The sequence below is a fragment of the Peromyscus leucopus genome, chromosome 3, assembly GCF_004664715.2.
Source record: "Peromyscus leucopus breed LL Stock chromosome 3, UCI_PerLeu_2.1, whole genome shotgun sequence".
NCBI lineage: Eukaryota > Metazoa > Chordata > Mammalia > Rodentia > Cricetidae > Peromyscus > Peromyscus leucopus.
In genome coordinates this window covers 9893005-9908658 of record NC_051065.1, presented here as the reverse complement: position 1 = coordinate 9908658, position 15654 = coordinate 9893005, and the positions used below count along the sequence as shown (strand labels likewise).

The 15654-nt window shown below is 40.7% G+C and overlaps 1 protein-coding gene across 5 annotated transcripts in view; it reads left to right on the top strand.

Moving 5' to 3' along the window:
* Positions 1–15654, top strand: part of Met (MET proto-oncogene, receptor tyrosine kinase) — a 110352-nt gene that overhangs the window by 19760 nt on the left and 74938 nt on the right. For 3 of the 5 annotated variants that reach the window (XM_028871765.2, XM_037203504.1, XM_028871764.2), the window contains exons 2-3: positions 5607–5655; positions 9019–10235. In XM_028871765.2, coding sequence (XP_028727598.1) covers positions 9033–10235 — 1203 coding nt within the window. In that variant the 5' untranslated portion in view covers positions 5607–5655; positions 9019–9032. The remainder of the gene's footprint in view (positions 1–5606; positions 5656–9018; positions 10236–15654) is intronic. The other 2 variants (XM_028871767.2, XM_028871766.2) reach the window with 1 other exon arrangement.

Here is a 15654-nt window from a genome sequence, read left to right as displayed (position 1 = left end):
AAGAACTTTAAGGGCTTCAAGAACTTGAAACTTGAGTTAGAGGAAAACCACAAGATGGCCAAGGGTGCGGAAATAACAAATAACTCTATTTAAACTGCAGAGAGAAGTAAAGGAATGAAACACTGGGCAGGTATTCGGAGTGGTCTTTCCCAGAGCACTGGCTAACTTCCTCATTGCTGTCCAGAGCAAGCCAAACTGGCTAAGGCATGGCTCTGGATGATAAGCAAGGATGTTGCGTTCATTAGATGTCAGTGTGCACTGCATAAATGAATACCGGTGTATCCCATAATTTATTTAAGACCTTCATGGCCAACCCTCAAGGTAGAAACAAAAGAATCTGACCCTGGGGCCGGGCTGTCTGAAGGGGTAAGGCACTTCCATATTGGTCTTGGGCCTAAGTATCCTCCCACTCTCCCCCCCACATTCCACCTCTTATCCAGAAAGTTCCACATGGCATTAGAGTACAAGAGAGGTATTTTGGGACCAACTAATCTGTAAACATTAAAAATAACATGGTCTTGTGGGAATTTTGGATTATTTAAATATGATCACACAAACGAGCAGTTAAATGGGCTGAAAAATCCAGACGCTTCCTTTTGTTCCTTTAATTCACCATTGGAAACCACTTGGGCTTTGGGATGTAGGTGTCTGGTAGATCACTTACCTAGCATACTCAAGACCATGAGTTTGACCTCTTGGGGTGAGGGTGAGGAGGAATGAAAAAAGTAAAAGAAAGGGGTGAAGAAGGGAGGAAAGGGAAGGGTAGGTACGGAGGGGGAGGAAGGGAGAGAGGGAGGGAGGGAGGGAGGGAGGGAGGGAGGGAGGGAGGGAGGGAGGGAGGAAGGAAGGAAGGAAGGAAGGAAGGAAGGAAGGAAGGAAGGAAGGAAGGAAGGAAGGAAGGAAGGAAGGAAGGATCTGACTGCACTGGAAAGGATTATGATATGGTGTATTGTCTTTATTATTATAGAGACTGTGGTTACTATCAAAGTATAGTGAAAAAATCTAGAAAAAGAATTGTAAACTTTGCTTTCTTAACACTTCTCTGGTTTCATTTATGTTTCAGTTTAGGCTACAGGCTTATGGTATAGAGTTTATCTTGCTGTCTTCAAATCAACTGAAGTTCTCAGTATCTAGACAATTGTTTGTCATGTAACAGATGCTCACAAATATCTGTTCACTGTTGTGTAACACCATGTACTGTGACTGTTTACAAATCCAGCCCTTGAAACGTCATCAGAAAATTCTTATTGGAATCTTGTTGCTATAACTTTATTATTACGATCCTACCTTTTCTAATCTGGCAGAGTGGGCACATGCATGGTGGTCATGCAGAGGTTGGAAGTCAACCTTGGAGTCGGTCCTAATCTTCCAAGTTCTTTGAAATAGAATCTCCTGTTGTTCATCATTGTGTATCTCCGGCTAGCTGGTCACTCACTTTTGAATATTCTCCCATTTCTACCTCCTGTCTTGCAGCAGAAGCTCTGGTAATTACTGACATGCATGTTACCTCATCACTTTATGTGAGCTCTGGGGATCCCCTAAGGTCCTCATACATGTGTGTCGAGTCACCTCAGCTCTTATAGTCCTACTTCTAAAGGCAATGGAAAGAATGTAAATTTAGAGAGGGCTAAGAATTTTTCTTAGAATGTCATTCTTGCAAGCTCCCTTATATGTGACAGTGACTGTTTTTATGGGTTAGCTTCCTTAATATGGCATCTCAGCCATTTTCCAGAATTATAAACTCCCTTTATACACTTAAATGTATTATTGAAATCTTTTACAGTTTTATATGTTAACTCATTATTTAGATACATTATTTTCATCTTGAGTTCATGCTACACATTCTAATAGACTTCAGAAATACATAGTAGGGGGAAAAAAGAAAACAGTATGCCACCCCAGAAATCTCAGCTAATGAATATGTTCCCAGGTATCAAGTGATATATTTACAAGTAATTGTTCAAAAACACAAAGAAACCATTCTGTCCCACTTATTTGAATATTTTATGTGGTCTATGGTAGGGCCATACCACCCTAAACATGCCTGATCTTCTCTATTTCATGTAAAGTTGTTTTTATGCATTTGACCTTGTGTATGAACTCACACGTCCATATATTTTTTTCCTGGATATTATTTGTTTGTGATTTGCAAGGAGTAAAGGAATCATTATGAAAATGCTCACCATAAGGAAGAAGGAAAGACACAATTTCATTAGCTCCTTTAAGCCTAAAATATGGTGGTTGGAGATAGCCCTACGATAGTGAGAACCTACCCCTCTCCATGTCTGAGCTCCTCTGCCCATAGCTCCAGCTTCAGCTCTGGCTGGCTCTGCCCACATAGTAGATGTGATATCAAGGTGGCATCATCTGTGTGTTTGGAACCTCTGAACATGAGTGGTTCACTGCCAGCATCCATATGGTTGTCCTTGCTCTGGTCGTGTGTTCACCCTGACTGAGCACTGGCTCAGAAGACAGGAGCTCGGTGAAAAGCCTGTCTGCTGGGCAGACTCGCCCTGCAGTGAGAAGTGGGCAGCATGATGGATTGGCAATCTCAGGAGATGAGGTAAAGAGAGTTTTCAAAAGAGCTGCCCAAGGAAGAAGAAAGAGGTGCTGAGCAGGTACAAATAAGGGTTCATTTAGGTACTGCATCTTCTGAATAAAGCCCTTTCCCTAGAAATGCAACTAATTAGAAACAGTCCAAATAAGCATCATATATTTTAAAAATTAGAAATACTGAGGAAACCTTGTTTTCCTTTTTTCTTTAAAAGTTTTTTTATTTTACATAAAACTACAGTTCCCTCTCCCTCTGAGACCTTGATTTCTTGTGTACATTTAGCTAACATTTCATTCTCTTCTAACACATATGTCATCTGAAAAAAAAGGGGAATAACATTTACCTTATGATTATCGTTAGAAAAATATAACTGAGTTTATCTTGTAAACTAGGAAGTGCTTTCAACATAGTTATGTATCATTGTGACTTCTGAGAAGAATCAGGTCCTAAAATGAAGTTAATTGTGTCAAAGTTTACAAAGGCTTCCTTGTTAGGAAGTGTCCCACCACATCTGCTGTGATCTTTCCTGAGGAGTCGATCTTTGAATGCAACGCTGTGCTTTTGTTGCTGGTTGAATTTTTGGGTGGCACAGATGCCACTCAACAAATACCTGAAAACCCACCATATTGCTAGATTTGAGAGGAATGATATGACCAACACAAGATATTTTCATGAGAAAGCTCAAAGCAGATAAGTGGAGAGAAGAGTTGAATGGCAGATAGGACAGTTATGAGCCTGAATTCATAGCTAACAGGTCGCCTCTAATGAAAAGACTCCTAAATGCCACAGGTTTAATGACCGAGATGGCATGGAGGTGCGTGCTTACAGGAAATGTTTGCTCAGTGAGCATATACTTATTGCCAACTGCAGAGAAATCAAGAAATGCTTTATAGGTGATTCAGTTTTATCTGCTATGTGCACAGTTCAAGAGAATGAATTAGTCAGTCTGTTTGAATCATCTTTATATGTTCCATTTAGTTTAAAAAAAAACCTGTTAAATGGCTAGCACTATTTCAAAGAGAAAAAAAGGAGCAGAAATGGTGGAAAAGACATTCTGTGTTGAAAGTATGATTCACACACATCACAGGAAAAATGGAGCAAGGCAAAAATATATGGGGAAGGAGTGTTTCTGAAGTCCCTGCCATTACAAACATTAAAATTTCTGGCATAGACAGATCTGGCATAGAGCTGGGGAAGCAAGAGTAACATATGAAAGTTGATGGCACTGGTGTGGCAGGTGACTGTAGAAAAGTCATCGCTGAGATCAGAATTGCCACAGTCAGAACATACTTTGGAGTTCACTGGTTCAGTTCAGGAATGGCAGTAAACATTTAATAACCGTTCTTGTGTGGGAGGCAAAGCTCTAATTTGCAGTATTTGCCAATTCCTATGATGTAGGACTCCCATCGTGCTGATTTTGGGCTGTCAAGATAAGGTCACTGGAATATAAGCTAGGAAGAGACGCACAAAATAGGTGTCCTAAGCCAGTACCAGAGGACCCTAGCATGCCACTGTTCAAAACTCACTTTACAAATTAGAAAGTTGCTGAAGCCAAAGAAATTGAGTGACTTGTTTTGGGTCACATAACTTAGCTTCGGTGCCACACCTGAAGCTAGGTTCTGCTTCTCACAATTATAAATGCGTAATGAGGAAGGGACCATAATTGATTGTCAAGGCCACTTAACTCCATCACCAGGCTATATTTCCCTTCTTTGAACTTCTTGCCTTGAGTTTAAAGTGTTGTGTGGTTGTCTGTCTTTCCTACTAGTTTCTGTTCTCACTGACAGTTGGAAAGTAATTTAGTCATCTTTGAATCTTCAGCCTTCTTCTTGGTATCTGGCACATTATAGATGCCGATCTATGTTTTCTGAGATTTTAAATAAACAAAATAGAGAACATTCATTGACCTACCACAGGCCAGGCACTGCACTAACATGTATTCATCATTGAATTTACAGAGCCGTCTTCACAAAGGAGGTGAGTCCCACAATGCACCTGACCAGAGTATGTGGTTGTGCACTTGGCACCAGAGTCTGCACTTGGCACTCTGGTCTCACCAACACACACCTTTGTAAACAGAGACTAGTCTTAATGAGCTGGAATAGTTAAGAAAATGATGTGTATTAAATGATTAATTACATCCTTCTTCTCTTCTGGTTTTCTTTTGCTTTGCTGTCCCATCAAATGAGATAACAAAAAGCTTGTTTGTACATTTGCTGAATTCTAGCTAGTTCAGCTAGAGTGAGCACAGTGAGTGTCATATATGTCAACCTTAGAACATTATTCTTATTTCTAAAACATTATGTAATCCCTCAGATTGTAAAAATAAAATAAAGATTATTTTTGAAGTTTCTTTCACAAGAGAAAAACTATAAGCCATGCACACTCAGTACTGTTTTAATGGGCATCAACTTGGAAGCAAATGAATTATAACATTGTTTGGCCTTCCTTTTGGAAAAATGTATTCACTTATTTCCCTCATATCATATTTTTTGGAGAAAATACAGAAATAGTGCTCCCAAACTTGGAAGATATACTGATATATGTCATGTTGAGAAAACATTTAATTTTTTATATAATATACTCTGGACTGATAAGACAATTTATCCCTAATCCTTCCTTCTCATTTCTTCTTGTTTCTCTACTTGGCACCAGATATGGTCTAGTATATTTCAAAACAATGAGAATTATACATTAAAAAAGCAAGTTCAATTCCTAGTCTTAATATGTACTCTAAAATGGTCATATGTCTTCAAAACAGCCCCTCTTTTTGATACTTAGGAACAATCACATGAGAGTATCAAACTGTGGGCACAGAGGTGGATGGGTGGCCTTAAGTCACATGACTAGACAGGGAAGAGCTGGGGTCGGAAATGTGATGGTGAAACGTCCTCTCCGCTATGACTCTCTGTGTAGTAAGCTGCTTCGGTGTTAATGAAGCATCTCAGGGTGGGCTGCTATCTGCTAGGCGGGGAACTAAAGTCACACTGGCTGACTCCTGGCAAGCATGCTCATCCAGAAGAGGATGCTAACCATACTTCCTTCTTCACAGGATGTTTGTGGAGAGAAATCAGACGGTTTAGCAGAATGCCCAGCATGTGGTAAGCACACAAAGCATGTTATTGTTCTTATTATATGGCTTGTACCTCTTTCAGCAATTTCTTATTGAAACTTCCCTTTGCTCTCTGGTACAACTGCGATTTCCTAGCTTGGCTGTACATCACCCCAAAGCCTATATCCTCAGCCAGATCCCTTCATGTGGACCCTGAAGACTACCGTGTCCTCAACTGTCTGCGCCAGGTTTCTTCTCTTTCATGAGTGTAAAGCGGAGGCCACAGAATGTTGATTGTATCTTACCTTAAAGAAGCCCTGGGGCTCAAAGGGACCCTTTCATTAATTTCTTACTGATCTCAGTTTGCAGGCTCTGCTTTAGTTATTTTGAACCTCTTCATCCAGCTGAAGTCCCTAGTTCCTCCTCTCTATCCATGACTTGAAACACATGTCTGTACACTCTGATTTACTTTAAGAACATAGAGGTATCAGGTTCTGAACCTCTTGCCTTTCCTGTATTGTCATGTGACTTCTCCACTCTGGCTGTATCAGAGAACATGACCTCTCTTCTGTTCCGGGAATCATGGAAATACCTGTTTGGAATATTGCATCATCAGCTTTGTCTCTCACTTGTGCCCATCCCCCACTTCTCAGACTCTAGTACTTGCCACTGTCCTGCCCACACCATGTGCTCTTCACTGCTTCTCTGCACACAAAATTAGTGTGTCTGTGAGGAATCTTCGTTCACTGTCCTCCTTGAGGACTGAATTCTAGCCTCGTTTGTGGTCTGGGTTCCTGTCTACTCACACAGCTCTCTGTTAACTCGTTGCCTTGACTAATGAACTATGAGCTTTCCAGAGGAGAGCACTGTGTCTTTGTAGGTACCAAACCAGTGTTAGTAGAAGAGAAAGTCTTGCAAATGAGCATACACCCTTTTAATTTGACAATGATCTCCAAGCAACCGCTGGTGCCTTTGGCTTGTTCTCGCTTGGATGAACGTTCTACTTCCTCAAAACACACATTCCCTTTCACCTTAATAGTATTGAAGACTACCATTAAATGTATTGAAACCACTCTTTTGAAGGTCAGCAAATAGTCCTCTCCCATGTGGACTAAGTTCTTCTGGAGACGCTTGCCTGGCTTCTCTAGCACTGAAACAATGCTGGCTCTTGATGTCTCAATGCCTTCTTGACACTTCGCTTAGTTCTTTTAATGCAGGTATTCTCCCAGATTTAATTCATTGGCCACCTCTTTTTCTTCCAGTCCCACCACAAGCATACCAGCCTAGGTTTTAACTCTCATGCCAATGCATATACATGCAGTTTATTTCTGTTATTATAAACAAAGTACCAATTTGAATTTGCATTCCTTCCCGATTCCACTCACTACTGTGTCACTTAAAGCAGGTGTGTCTCACCTGGACCAGTCATGCCTCTCATTCATAAGGGCAGCTTTCCTCAGAAGCCTTTCATTATTTACTCTGTTCCTTGGCACAGATGTTCTATCTGCTCAGAATTTCATTTGTCACATAATCCAAGCACCTGCTTCCCGATAAGTGATGTGAACCCTTCCAGCTATTTCTATTGTAGAACCTTCCTTGGTTCCCATCACTTAATTAAACTCAGCATGCTGAAAAACCGCATCCTTTAGCCAAATTCCTGTTGCTCCCGCCATGCTGTTGGAACTCCTTCTTCTTCTGCCCAGATGACTCCAGTCGTCTTAACCTCCCCTTTATTCCATCCAGCCAGGTGTCAAATCTTACTTACTGAACTGTGCCTCTCGCTCCCTCTTTCTGTTCTTGGGGCCACCATCTTGCTTCTGGCCCTCTTTCACTTCATTGAAGGCCATCATAGTTGTGTTCAACCATTTCTTTAAAGCTCCCAATTTTTAGAAAGGTAATAGACCCCAAATCAAAAAGGATGAACTCAAGTTCTTGTTTTTGAACCTATTGCTTATCTTTTCCTTCACACACAGCTTCAATATTTATTCACTTAATTCCAGCTGCGTTCCAGGCTCCTCGGCACCCAATTCTTGGAATACAGTAATGAGTCAGACAGATGCTGTCCTCCTTCTGGACCTAACAACATAATGAATGTGTACCTACTTCACATACCATGATCCCATACAGAAGCTATCTCTCCCTTTCCTGATACTGGTAGTTTTGGGGGTTGAGCCATATGGGGTGTTGTAATGACAGGAGGTATAGTCATCAGTGTCTGTGTGTTACTTATTAACCGTTTTTAGGTTCACTGAAAGGCAGAAACCATGGCCCATTTTCCATTTTCCGTAGTGTAAGCACAGAGCCATGCACATATTAGTTGCTTGGTGACTTTGGGTGTGGTTTCGTGGATCCAAAGTTAGATTTTACCATCTCTGTAATGCCAAATATGGTTTTAAGCATCCTTCAACCCTGACAGAAAACACGGTGATAGGTATTTAGTTTGCTTCATTCTAAGTCTCTCTCTTGCAAAGCAATACCTACCACTGCACATAGCTATCATTGGTAGAATACGCATGACTTTAACCTGTGCCCCTTATACTTTTAAAAACTGAATAGCAAGCCAGTCACACTTCCGGGGAGAAACATTGGTCTGTGTGTATACCACAGAATGCTAAAATAATGTTCCTTGTACTAAAGAGCTTTTTGACTTGATAATGAACAATATGTTGTTTTTTTCCTGAGTAAAAGCTCTAAAACTTTAGTTCTGAAGATTAAATTTTACTTTATACATTTCAGCCTGCTGTTTTTCAAAGTCCTAGTGATCTTGCATTAAGCATTTGTCTGTGTGAAACAATAGGTTAACTATAGCCAAATTATAGCCATACCTTTTCCTTGCACACAAAATCCTATAAACAGCATGTGATCGCGCGCGCTTCTAGGATTTATGATTGTTTTCTTCCAAAAGGAAGCTAAATTTAGCCTCGTAATTCTACATGCTCCCAAGGAAACAATGCCTGCTGTGATTTCTAGAATAAATGAATCTGAACCACAGTTCCTTTACTTGACTAACCAAGAAAGTTTAAGTATCAACCTAGTCATTAGCCACAGATATGAAACCACATTAAGCCACCAGCAAGGGGCTAAGAAAGAATGTGCTATGTTTCTTATCCAGCTGCTGAATGTCTCTCAGTTACTGCATTGGGCCTCAACACAGAACATTGTTTGCATCACATAATGGTCCTTGAAAATTACTCGTTCGTGGCTTGACTTCTAAAATTAAACTATGTGGAGTCATGTCCAGCCCTACAATGCATCTTTATGTGAAGCTAGCTAGCAGTTTTTTGTTTCCATTCTATGTAAAAATTCCAATTAGGAAATGTTATTTCTGCTAGCGAAGCTGGAGGAGGGCTTCATTTTTCTTCTTGGTTTCTAATGACGACTAAAGAGCTCTTGCCTGAATGTATCTTGGCAGATCAACTTCTCACAATGAAGGCTCCCACGGTGCTGTCACCTGGCATTCTGGTGCTGCTGTTGACCTTGGTGCAGAGAAGCCATGGGGAGTGCAAGGAGGCCCTAGTGAAGTCCGAGATGAACATGAACATGAAGTATCAGCTGCCCAACTTCACCTCAGAAACCCCCATCCAGAACGTCGTTCTTCATGGGCATCATATTTACCTTGGAGCCACAAACTACATTTATGTTTTAAATGACAAAGACCTTCAGAAGGTGTCCGAGTACAAGACTGGACCGGTGTTGGAACACCCAGATTGTTCTCCGTGTCAGGACTGCAGCAGCAAAGCCAATTTGTCAGGAGGCGTTTGGAAAGACAATGTCAACATGGCTCTGCTTGTTGATACGTACTACGACGATCAACTCATTAGCTGTGGCAGTGTCAACAGGGGGGCCTGCCAGCGGCATGTCCTTCCACCTGATAATACTGCTGACATACAGTCCGAGGTTCACTGCATGTTCTCCCCACACGTGGATGAAGAGTCCGGCCAGTGTCCTGACTGTGTAGTGAGTGCCCTGGGATCCAAAGTCCTCCTGTCTGAAAAGGACCGTTTCATCAATTTCTTTGTGGGAAATACGATAAATTCTACCTACTTTCCTAATCATTCATTGCATTCGATATCAGTGAGACGGCTGAAGGAAACCCTAGATGGTTTTAAGTTTTTGACGGACCAGTCCTATATTGATGTCTTACCTGAATTCCGAGATTCCTACCCCATAAAGTACATACATGCCTTCGAAAGCAACCATTTTATTTACTTTCTGACGGTCCAAAAGGAAACCCTAGATGCTCAAACTTTTCACACACGAATAATCAGGTTCTGTTCTGTAGATTCTGGGTTGCACTCCTACATGGAAATGCCTCTGGAGTGTATTCTCACAGAAAAAAGGAGAAAGAGGTCCACAAGGGAGGAAGTGTTTAATATCCTCCAAGCTGCATATGTCAGTAAGCCTGGGGCCAATCTTGCTAAGCAAATAGGAGCCAGCCCAAATGATGACATTCTCTACGGTGTGTTTGCACAAAGCAAGCCAGATTCTGCTGAACCCACGAATCGATCGGCAGTTTGTGCGTTCCCCATCAAATATGTCAATGAGTTCTTCAACAAGATTGTCAACAAAAACAATGTGAGATGTCTGCAGCATTTTTATGGACCCAACCATGAGCACTGTTTCAATAGGGTAAGTCATACAGGCTTCCTACTTAAGATTGGGTATAAAGCAGAATAGATGCCAGTCTAAAGAAAGGATATCCAGCCTTTTCTGTGCTTAGCAAATGATTTGTATTCAAAATATTTACAAATTCTTTGTAAGAAAAATAGGAAATTGATCTTCATTAATGATTAAAATGGTATCTTATGAAATTTATGTGGGGCTAGGGAGGTAGCTGTTTATTGTGTAAGAATGGGGAGTTGAGTTCCATTCCAAGAGCCATGTGAAGAAAACAGGTGTCGTGGTACATGCTTGTAACCCCAGTGCTGATAACAGAAATGCCTTGGGCTCACCACTCAGCCAATTTCGCCTAATTGGCATTCTCCAGGCCAATGAGAAAGACCTTGTTTCAGATAAATAAATAAAAACACACAGGTACCAGGGAGTGACACCCAAGGCTCACTTCCGGCCTCCATGTGCCCACACAAAAAAATTTTGCACCCATGAGCGCACACACACACACACACACACACACAGACACACACACACACACACTGTAACTAAAAGAAAAAATAATTTTAACACAGATTTGCTTTCCTGCACAACACTTTTTGTTTTGGATTGATGATCACTAAAAATGGTGTTTTCACAGGAAAGCATAGGAAAATTGTTGGTGTTTTTATTGAAATAAAGCAGAACTTGCCATCTATAAGTAGAGAATTTTTTCCTGCTAGTCATCTGATCCTTTAGTGACAGAGGAAGACCACCAGCCTAAGGAGTCCATTGAGCCTAGATTTGCACATAGCACAGTACCACCTAACACAGGGACCCTCAGTGGCTGTAACTGAACAAATAGTGTCACTTTGAAATCTATCTAATGACATTTGGACTTTGGAAATGTGTGTCTTGTCGAAGCAATTTTCACTCTAAGAAATAAAGGTTATAACTGCAACTAGGAAGAACATTCAATGTGTACTTGGTAAGAGAAAGTATAAAATTCTACTGCAGTGTACCCAGGGTATATGCATTCAAGAACATCTGGGTGGCTCTTGATGGGATGCCTGGGATACTTCCCTATTTGGAAAATTACTTAACTGTTTTACAGAACTCAGAAAATACATCCTTTGTTAAAGCAAAGACAAAACGTCCCTCCTTTTTCCTCCAAAGTCTGATAAAACACATAACACGCACACACCAGTCTTAGCTAAGACATATTACCCCCTTGCATGTTTAATATACATACATATAACACACACGTGCCGGTCCCAACTAAGACGTATTGCCCCCTCACATGTTTAATATACATTGTGAACTCTGTAAGACACAACAGAATCCTTCATCAGGCCGCCCTTTTCTTCAATAGAAAATACTATAAATACAATAAAAGGACAGAAGACAACTGGAGGGCTTTTCGAAACCTGGGACTCAAAGGTGCAAGTGTGATACTCAGAGCATCTTAGAGAAAACATTTCCCTGCATCCAGCAAGCTGGCTGAGCAACATAGGTTTAAAGAGCCTTTGGGGAGTTCCTTCAGGCTTCCAGGGCACAGGACCCTGATGCTTGCTTGCACTTCGTCCTGTTGGAAAGTTAAAAAGACAGTTGACTTTGCAGGAGCACGCTGGCATCTTATCTTGATGTTTTATTTTGTACATTTCAGCCTCCCAGTTATAAATGTTCTTACTCATTTTAGAAAGACTCAAAACCTTCTGAACTTTGTCTTACCCACTTTGACGTTTTTAGTGTTCCAGGGGGAACAAAGAGGCAAGATTATCCAATCAAATGCAACCTAGTTTTATCACGCAGGAAAAATGCCCCCAAAGCCACACCTGAAACCATTATCACTCCCATCTCAAAAATTCTTGTGGGAAACAAGATGGAACTTGCCAACAGTCTCCTTGCAAGGGAAGCCAAGTTTCGCACTGGCCAAATTCCATAAAGACAAATACCTGCGAAGCTCCATTCTTTATTTGCCTGTTTATCTTCTCCGCTTACTAATGGCTTAAATTCTTCTGAAACCGAGACTACACACGCTCTGTTTTCACATACCTGGCCCACAGAAAGTATTCCGATCATCAGCATACAGTCATTTCCCAGCCTTGACCTACAACGATGGCAGCATGAAGAAAATGGTTTACAGGGCTTGAGCAGTTAGGAAGGCTCTAAGAAATAAGACGACTCTTTTGTCTTGGCTGATTAACTTGGCCAGATATTAGGTGACTCTTTAATGATGTCTTGGAATCAAGTTTTTATTTTTAGCATGAAGTTTCAAGACTAGGCACACATTGGGTAGTTTTGCTATTAATAGCTCTAATACATGTATGGACAGACTTGAGTGTTCTTTGGACGAGCTGAAGGATGCTGTGGTGGTACCTTTCTACCTAGGCTCCTGTGTAGCCCTCAATGTGTGTGATAAGGTCCATCAGAGAGGCTTTTTGCCCTCCCAACTCCCCTCCATATATAAAATGTATCTCTACTGGAGGATCAAGCACTAGGTATCAGAAAGGACCACCTTCTGTTCAGGGATACAGCGGATGTTTCAGGCCTTATTGATGATCAAGCTATGTTGCTTTCTCTCTCCTCACATTTCATGATTGTATCTAGTCACACAGTCTTTACTGGCATCTTCTCACATCTGCAACAGGAAAGCCCCTCTGAGTCATCTGATAATTCTGAGGGCACATCATTCTCACCCATGCCTTATTTGTGCTTCAGAGCTTGTCTCTACATATAATTCAGTTTCTGGGAGCTTATCCTAAGCTGCAGGTGCCAATCCATGGAATACTAGCATTGTTTGTTATAATAGTCCTTCCATAAGAATATAATCTTAGGCCAGACTGTGGTGGTGCACGCCCTTAATCCCAGCACGCCAGAGGCAGAGACAGTCAGATATCTGAGTTCCAGGCTGGCCTGGTCTACAGCATGAGTTCCAAGACAGCCAGGGCTAAGAAAATAGTCTTGATTTTCACAATGCAGACATTTTTTTTCTGTTGAGTTTGAATGTGGCTCTTAAAGGGTTTATTTACAGTGACATCTATGAATTCTATTAGTTTGCACATCCAAAATAATTTCAAATTCATTTAAAATATTTCTCCTGTTGTTTTTTTACCCATTCATTAATGAACCTTTATAAACATCTCAATTCAGTATGGACTCAAGTTGCTTTAGGCTAATGCATATTATGTTAGGTATTTTTTGAGCAAAATAAAATCATTGAGAAAATTCCCTTATAATATGGAAACTTTGTAATGACCCAACTTTAGGAGGAAAAAAAAACCCTCTTCCTTCTATTTGGAGATAAACAGCATTATAAATCCCTTAATCCACTTCAAATTACTAGACTCTCCACCAATCATACATAAGGAACTTATTAACTTGAAAGTCCAGGAAAAAAATAGTTTATGGACACACTGAGACAATTACTGCAAATGCAAATCAGTGTTGAATAGGAGAACTATCTAAAATCCCCAAATCATCAGCAATCTTGTTCTGTAAGTATACTATGTATTTTACTTGTAAACTTAGAAATACTACTAAATACTTCTAATAAAACTAAGAAGTACTTAGAAATACTACTTTTTAGAAAAGGTTTCTGATGGCTGTTGAGATAGGCAAGGTTCCTTATATAAGATAGTGTTAATGCATTTCACTCTTTTCTTTGGTCCCGTTACCAACGCTGCACTCTACTGTGTAAACATTTGAAAAAGTAAACTTGTAGTAAATATTTCCCCAACATCTTGGTCATCAGTTTTTTTAGTTTTTTTTTATTAAAATTGTTTTCATACAATATATTTTGATCATAGTATTTTCCCTCCCCCAACTCCTCCCAGATCCTACCCACTTTCTACTCATCTAACCTCGTGTTCTCTGCCCCAGCTTTCTCTTCCTCAAGAAAAACAAAATTGGAAAACAAAAAAATAAAAATGAAAAACAGTAGATAAAATATACCAGAACAAGACAAAAGTCACACACACACACACACACACACACACACACACACACACATAATAGATAAATAAACAAATAAATATAACATAGAATCTGTTTTGTATTGGCCAACTACTCCTGGGCATGGGGTCCTGTCTCAAATGTGGTTGATATATTCAGTGACATCTTGGTCATCTTAATAATGAGTATGAATCAACTGCAGTCAAAAAGTGATGCTTGGTACCAGGCACTCTGGGGCAAAAGGCCTGGTCTACACAACACTTGTGTGACTTCTACCCTGCTGCTTAACTTCTTGCAAGCTGAGTGTCACCTGCAACATGCAAGTAGCATAACCTACTGCACAGGTGTTCACAGAACATGCAATGATTCTTTAATCCACCTGTCACAATAAGGTGACTATAAAAATAGCTCCTTGGGAACCAGTATAGGCCAATGAAGGAAGGGAGCCTTAGGTCTGTAGCTGAAGTTTTCTCTGGTCCTGCCCAGCCTCACGGACCCCACAGCCTCTTATAAAATAATCACTCAGAAGCTTATATTAATTAAAACTGATCGGCCATTAGCTCAGTCTAACTACTGACTAGCTCTTACATTTAAACTCAGCCCATTTCTGTTCATCTATATGTAGCCATGTGTTCCATGGCTATACCTGTGTGCCATTACATGCTGCTCCCTGGACGGTTGGCTGGCATCTCCTGACTCAGCCTTCTTCTTCCCAGAGTTCTCCTTGTCCATTTATCCTGCTTATACTTCCTGCCTGGCTACTGACCAATCAGCTTTTTATTTATCAACCAATCAGAGCAACACATTCACAGCATACAGAACATCCCACAGCATAGGTCCAAGATCTAGGTTCAGGTCTTGACCCCACGTTTCTACCTGGTGAACTTGAGAACATTATTGACATTCTCTAGGCAGTCTGGCCTCATGTAGAACCTATCATATGGACAAATACAGTAATACTCAACAGTCCTGACTTATTAAAAGACAGCTATTACCATAAAATGCTTAGATAAAGAGAGCTGAATTCAAATGATCAGTTTGTTTCCTTTTAAAAAGGCTTATTGTGGTTCTGTTTCTCATGAGAGTCTTCACTTCCCTCGCTATATGTTATGAGTGACCAAAGTCCATACAGCTTAATTAGTTAATGTCTAAGCAAGATGACGCTGGGGGAGACAGCAACTGGATCCAGTTGCATTACACTCAAGAAAATCTGCTTCGTGCTCTGACTTAAATTTTAAACTGGCCTTGGCACAGCAGAATATCCTGCGTGTGCACTTGAAGTCAAGCTTGGCATTAAGAATGAGACAATACAGCTCCAGAAGAAGTCAGCAGCGTAGGTTGTTTTTATTGAGCTTCCTTGTTTCTCAAATATCATTTGTACTCCAAAGAGCAGCCAACTGCTTCCCAAAATAAAGGAAACTAAAGGTAGTCATTTTCCATCTCCGTTCTTGAGTGCCAGAGTTAAAGGGCCACCACTGCAAGCGGTCAGGGGGGGGAAAGGAAG